The 7,374-nt window shown below is 31.9% G+C and overlaps 1 protein-coding gene and 1 long non-coding RNA gene across 5 annotated transcripts in view; one reads left to right on the plus strand and one right to left on the minus strand.

The window, feature by feature from the left end:
- The window catches only part of slc39a8 (solute carrier family 39 member 8), a 29,000-nt gene extending 25,893 nt beyond the window's left edge, over positions 1–3,107 (minus strand). For 2 of the 4 annotated variants that reach the window (XM_009307205.4, XM_073920752.1), the window contains exon 1: positions 2,648–3,107. In XM_009307205.4, coding sequence (XP_009305480.1) covers positions 2,648–2,797 — 150 coding nt within the window. In that variant the 5' untranslated portion in view covers positions 2,798–3,107. Of the gene's footprint in view, positions 1–379; positions 833–2,647 lie in introns of those variants that run through there. The other 2 variants (XM_073920753.1, XM_073920751.1) reach the window with 2 other exon arrangements.
- On the plus strand, positions 182–7,325 carry LOC141377145 (uncharacterized). The gene is made up of 2 exons (XR_012389193.1): positions 182–422; positions 4,461–7,325. It is a non-coding gene; the product is annotated as an uncharacterized lncRNA (long non-coding RNA).
- The last annotated feature ends 49 nt before the right edge of the window (positions 7,326–7,374 follow it).

Below are 7,374 nucleotides of genomic sequence, written 5' to 3' on the forward strand. Positions count from 1 at the left end.
TATAAAAGAGTCGACTCATAGTGCTTCAAACGAGTCACATTGATACCGAGTCATTAGGTGTTTCGCCATGACGTACGAACGAAACCAAGTTATTCACGTGCACGCGCAAACCCGGGAGATTTCAAACCTGAGGCCCCGCCCTCTGACATAGAAACCCAGACACACACACACACACCCACCCACAAACACACGCACACAAACATGCTGGTCGATTGAAGTCACACTGCAGATGGATATTATATCGAGTCTCTACCCAAAGATGAAACCTCAGCATTATTATCAAGCAGTTGGAAACTACTGGAAACTTCTGCAAACTACATGCTACAAAGAATACTTCATCTGCGTTTGTTAAAGGAAGGATCAGTAAAGAGTAACTTACTGCTGGACATGTCAGGATGGGTTTCTTCCTCCATTTCTCAAGTGTAAGTACGTGGGATTAAATTTGTTGCCTCGTTTACTCTAGCTTGCAAATGTATTTAGTTGTGATTTGTTACTTGTAACCGAGTGTACTGTATGAGGTTAACTGGCTATATTCTCTTATCGCGTGCAAAGTCATGCTAAAAACGCGACAGGTGCTGCTTTGTTTACGGAGCTCCGTGTACGAGGGTAGTGTGTGTGTGTTTGTTTGTGTGTGCGCAAGGACGAGGGCAATGTGTGTGTGTGTGTGTGTGTGTCTGTGTCTGTGAAAAGAGCAGAGTGAGACAAGCTATGTGATCTCCTCGACAGTTTTTGGAGTTTTTGCTCAATAAAATAGTTAGTCGTCTGAATTTTCAAGTCCATAGTCTGTATTTACATTGACCCACTGGCAGCTAAAATCTACGCCTACACTATCGAGCGTGTATGAACTGTGGTTACTTTTATATTGCCGATTAGCTGTTTGGCATTACACTCTCTGACTGAAGGCAGTCGACCAATCACAGCAGGCTGTCATCAGTCCAATCAGCGCAGATTAGCTTCGCGCTAAGGAGGGGTTTGGGAACAAATGAATCACTGGGCGATTTATACAGGAGTCGCTGGGATAATCAGGTAAAAATAAATGCAGATTATAAGACCATGAAAGTGTTTTTTGACCTTGCATGCATATTAGACTGTTGTTGGAGACCCTTACAACCAAGATATGACCCTATTTCATGTATAATGGGCTCTTTAAAAAACATTCAAATCAAGAAATTATAAAAAATTATCATAGCTTTATAGCATATCAATCATTATAGTATATCAATCACTATCTTTTATCCATTATTAGCAGATTGTTTAGCAGAATTTACTAAAGAAATTTTAATTAATACATTTTAATATTAATTTTACAGCAATCTTCTTCAGACCATCAATATTTAGGTCAGGTGAAAATATATATTTTTAGCTTAAACTGTATAGTCCTTTGTGATCTTGAAGTCAGCAGTTACTGTAATTTTGGGAGAAAAAAATATACACAGTGCTCTGCATAATTGAGTAAACCCCATTTTAAAAAGGAATATTTGTATCAATTTCTTAGTGAATATGTATTTTGGTGCTTTTATTAAACAGAATAACAGATATATTTATTAAAATAATATTTTGTTTGCAAAAACAAATTACAACCTACAAAATTTAATTAAATTAAAATTTTTTTTTGCTTTTCTTGATTTTTCCTCTTTTTTAAATTTGTGTTTAATATTTTTCTATAACATAAATATATGTGGCATTTGTTTTAGACCGTTACCATAAGTTATTTTGTTAGATAAGCTTCAGATTTGGCTTCAGTACAGACTAATCTAATGTATATGCACAAATATAATATTGTATAGCTTCCTATTAAAAATCTGAATTTAAAAGATGGATTTGTGAGGGGTGTACTTATATATGCTGAGCACTGTATACAGGCTAAATTTAAAATATATACCTGTGACTTCATGAGAAAATGTTGAAATGAAATGAAACAGCCAAACGTTTCTGAGCAAAAGTCAGTCTGGAGCATGAGCTTCATGCCACATAATGAGATGCATGTGTATGCAAACCAAACTGATGTGTGAGATTGTGCAGTTTATTTAGAGAGGATGCTGTTTTGTTCATCGAAATGATTTATGCTGGATGCTGCAGCCCATATGTACTGTATATACTGACTGTGCACGTTATGGAGGGTACCAATGACCAAGGGTACCAATTAGTTTCAGTTGAAAATCAAAACCAAAATACAGGAAAGATTTCATTCTCTAAAACCCTAAAATTAAGCGGGCAAAAAAACAAAAACAAAATAAAAATAAATAAAATAATAAAAAAAGGGGGTAATGACAAAGCAAATAAAAACAAAACAGGAATATTAGCTAATAATCCTATTGACTCAACATTTTTCCAAAAAAATAAAAAACTCAATCTTTGTTTTGTCTTGTTGAGTCAGATTAAACATTTAAAATACACATTTGCCAATTTATTGTTTAATCTGGTATTATGTAATATAAACACTGACTGGATATGAAGGTAAGCTAAACACTTTGTGACATAATGGAAATAAATTCACTGGAACATAAAAGTGTTCTGAAAACGGATACTCAAAATAAGTCATAAACTAGACACATGCCTTATTAAAATGGAAAGAAAGCTCATAAAAGAAGAAACATTGAAGTGAGAGTAATATTATGTCGGAGACTGGACACATCCTCATTTTTACCTCCGCGCTCTTCAGCGGATTGCCTTCATCTTCCACTGCCGCCGCGCGCCGACTGGTTATGAGTTGCAGAAACAACTCCAGGTTTCCCACGGACAGGGAGCTTTCTTCACCGTAGAAGCCTAAAACATTTTGCAGAAAACTTTCCTCCATGTTTCCGTTCTTTCGAAACGACCAACTTTACCGAGCAACTACCCGAGGACAAGTTCAAATCACCAGTCAGGACGGAGGAAAAACAGGCGCGCGCATTCGAGCTCGTAACGAAAGCCGCAGGTTAATAAATGAGAAACGCAATTCTTTCATTTCCCTTTGCAGAGATGATGTGTAATCTCACAGACGAGGGAGGAACAATTATTTGTGGTCTTTCCTAATCATTCTCGGTCAGTGATAGTGGAGCGCACCTCTCCGTTCCTCCGCGGAGCTCGAGCAGCGCTGAGGGTCAAAGAGAGCAGAATGAAGCCTCACTCAATGAAGCCTTTGTGCGCGCTTTTCCAGACTCTAGTCTACAGCAACCTGTTCAGCTCAGACTTTATGGACTTTCAGGAGTTCTCAAAGTACAATGACTGACAAAAGACGGAATCCAAATATTTGCACAGTTCTCCATGACCCATATTTCTTATCTAGCCTACATGACTGACCAGCAATGACTTTGAGTTTTTTGTTAATACTTGAAGTAGTTTATCTATATATTATATATGTACTGTGTATTTATTCTGCATAATATATAACTACAAAGGCCTACATAGGATATATAAAATAATAGGCCTAAATATAAAAGCACAATTATATAGATACAATATTATGAATGTAAATAATAGTTTAACAGTAGGCCTACTTATATATCTGAAAAAAAGTGTTGCAGAACTGTTGAAAACAATTTATTTGTGTTGAATTTAAACAAACAAATTAAGTTTAATAATGTTCAACTTAATTTGCTTGTTTAAATTCAGCCCAAATAAATTGTTTACAACCACTTAATGTTAAAAAAAATGAGTTAATCCAATGAATTATCTTTTAATTATTTTTTTCAGTGGTAAAATTGACAGTAAAAAAATCCGCAGCTGAAAAAAATATGTTCTGAACGTATAAAATTGTTAATACTTGACAATTTGGGTTTATTAGTTAATACAGTAGTTAACATGGATTAACAGTGAAAGCAGATTTGTTAAGCAATACTTAATCTTTGTTAATGTTAACTAAACATATAATACAGTTAATACATTAGTTAACATGAACTAATGGAGAACAAGACTATTATTCATCATTATAATCTTTGTTAATGCTAACTTGCTCATATTTTAATGCACCTCTTTACAGCAACAGCCTTATTAGTTAATGTTTACTTACACATATGCATTTGTTCATAGATTAGATAACATAATCTAACAATAAACACATTCATTTCGCAATACTAAATCTGAAATGTAAGCTAAACATATTTTAATGTGTTAATTAATACATTAGTTCATGCGTTAGTTAACCTGAACAAATAACAGACAGATGTTAGTAACACATTAGATGTTGTAAAAGTTTACAGTTTACAATAAAGTTCATAATCCATTAACAAAAGCTTTGTTAATGATAAATGATGCTAATTAATGGTTAACAAACATGGATAAACGCAAGCTGAAGCCGATGTTTCCACTTTAGCTCCAAAAACTTGCATGTTATTTAGGTTTGTTAACCATTAATTAACATGATTTATAATTTACAAAGCATTTGTTATTGGAATTATGAACTTTATTGCAGTGTACACTATTGCAACATTATCTAATGTGTTACTAACAATTTTGTATTATGTGTTTATGTAAAACAGGGGTCACCAACGAGGGGTCACCTATCGGGGAACCAATCACTGTGAAGGGTTTGATACACTCTCCTTAAATAACCATTTTTCTCAATGTACTTTTAATTATATGTTGTTATTATTAATGATATTTATCTATGTGAAGACACTGATCATGTTAATGATTGCTCACAATAGTTTTCAACAATAATTTAACAAGGAAACATCATGATGCAATACTTTATTTTTCTGAAATAGTTTTAGTTTTTTTATATATATACCTTAATGTCATTAACACATTTTACACCAATGCAGGTGTGATTTAAAAAGAATAGCTTAAAAAATACTAGATTCAGCTTACTGGTATGTGGTGCAATAGTGAGCTATTTTTAGAACAGGCCTGTGGGCAACTCATGTAATCTTTGTGGGCTACCTGGTGCCCGTGGGCACTATGTTGGTGACCTCTGATGTAAACTAACACATTAATTAATGTGTTAATGTATTAACAACATGTTAATATATGTTTAGTTTACATATCAGATTTACTATTGCTAAAAAAATGTGATGCTCATTGTTAGGTCATCGAATCCATAAACAAAAACATCACTGAATGTGTAGTAAAGATTAACTAATTGTAAAGAATACATTTAAAGTTTTACATTAGAATATGTTTAACATTAACAAAGATTATGCAATGCTGAATAACGGTCAGTTCACCATTCACGTATTCAGTCAATTCGTGTTATCTAGCTAACTTATTGTAAAGTGCTACTGAAAGTTATTTCAGATTTTTTTTTTGGTCATACACCAATGTTTTGGAGTGCTAACACCTACACAAAACGTTGTAACAAAAATCTCATCAAAAAACAACTTTTCCCACAAGGAGAGAAAGATATTAATGCACAGAATGAGCTTAGTGTCCTTCACTATCATGATAACCAGTGGTGGAAAGAGTACTGAAAAATCATACTCAAGTAAAAGTAACACTACTTGCCTAAAAATGTAGTGCAAGTAAAAATATCTGTTGTAATTATTACTCAACGTATGAGTAAAAGGTAGACCTTTTTTTAAAATACTCTAGAGTAGTGAGTAGTGAATATTACGCAGTTAAAAGCTGATGCATTTTCATCTAATTTGTACAAGAGTGTGCAAACGTAACATTCTGTAGTGCATCGAGTTATTGGCCAACAGGCACACAACATCATAAGACATTAATATTGGTTTAGATTTTGATTATGCACTATATAAAAATACATTGTTTATATATTGTTTAGACAAAACAAAAAAAATTTACGCAACAGTTTGCATTAATATATTGATGTTACGACAACATATAACAAAATGAAGTGCAGACAACAAACTTTATTATGTTAGCTAAATATTTTCCTCTTCAATCAGAGGCATATTTACATAGCAAAAACCTCAAATCTATGAGTTTAGTACTCAAAAATGTTGTTTCAATCATTATTTTTTTTTTAAAATTGAAATCAAATCCAGCGTTATGTACTGAATTACATGCACACGTTTAAAACCCCAAATAAATAAAGTAGCTGAAATAGTTAATTTTTTGTTTGTTTTCAAATATACTGTTCATGCTTGTAAGAAATACATTTAACAACAACATTTTTGTTTTTCCGTAATTTTTTTTTGTAATAAACCACAGGTTTTAATTGTTTTACAAAACAAAAACATGTACTGTCCCATATTATCAGTATAAAAAATTACAAAAAAACATCAGTGTGTGGACTTAAAAATACAAAACAACTCCATTAGTGTGGAAAATTTTATTTGTGTTGCTACAAATTAAATATTGTTTTAAGTAACTGACAGATATTTACCTTTAAGTTAGCCGCATTTTTGAATTGATGTAATTATCAATATTTTCCTGTTTTGAAAACTTAATAAAATTATTCTGGTAACTTAAAAGTTTTAATCTCATCAGCATTTTAGAATTTTTAAGTTACAATAATGTATTAAACCATGTAGTGGTAACAGACCTCTTGAGTTATTTTTTAGAGTGATGACGTCAGGTGACCAAAATTCAGTGTCTAACCAGCATCTAATCAGAAACGATCCTGCACTTTACTTAAATGGGGTAGACTTTTGTAGTAAAAAATGTACAAACAAAATTATTAGATTAATATTTTTCAAAAAGAGAGCATTAAAACCTAGAGGAATTTTTTTTTGGAATGTATATTTTGATGATATTGTGTGGAAAAAAGCTTGGTTGCTTCCTTTTTGTTTTTGCGTAGGTAACAAGTACAGGGAACTACATTTAAAAATTTTACATAACATTTATGTTAGTAATCAAACATTAACTAAATTTACGCAGACAGATGGAAACTGTTCATTCTGTTTACATCACCCAGAGACGTTGATTCATCTTTTTTTATGTTTGTGAATATTCAAAAAAATTTTGGGAAGATCTATCATTGTATGTCAAAAAAAAAAAAATCAGGTTTTAGTTGCAATTTGACCCCCAAAGATGTTATTTTTTATTTAGTTTCAAACAATTTATCTGTGGAATTTTTAATTGAATCTTTTAATTTTGTTCGGTAAATTTCACGTTCATAAATGCAGGTTAAATAACTCTAAACCTTGTTTAAAGGTTGCTATTGCAGATTTTCATTTGTATATAGAATCGCTCCAATATATTAAGAACGAAAAATGTATAAATACAATTATTGTGGCAAAGGAGCTGAAGTTAATTGATTAGTATTCTTGCTGTTAATTGGTTAAGTTAAAATAGTATCATTGTAAAGATCTCTATGTTGAATTGTCTTTTTATTTGTTTAATTTATGTAATTTATTTTTTAATTTATGTTATTAGTTACTTTTGTATTTTTTGGATGTCATGTTTAAATTGTATATTTGTTGTTCAATAAAAAAATAAAAACAACACCTAATCAAGTGACGTTGATATTTGATTGATTTTAGGTTGTTA

Source organism: Danio rerio, chromosome 13 (genome assembly GCF_049306965.1).
Source record: "Danio rerio strain Tuebingen ecotype United States chromosome 13, GRCz12tu, whole genome shotgun sequence".
Classification (NCBI taxonomy): Eukaryota; Metazoa; Chordata; class Actinopteri; order Cypriniformes; family Danionidae; genus Danio; species Danio rerio.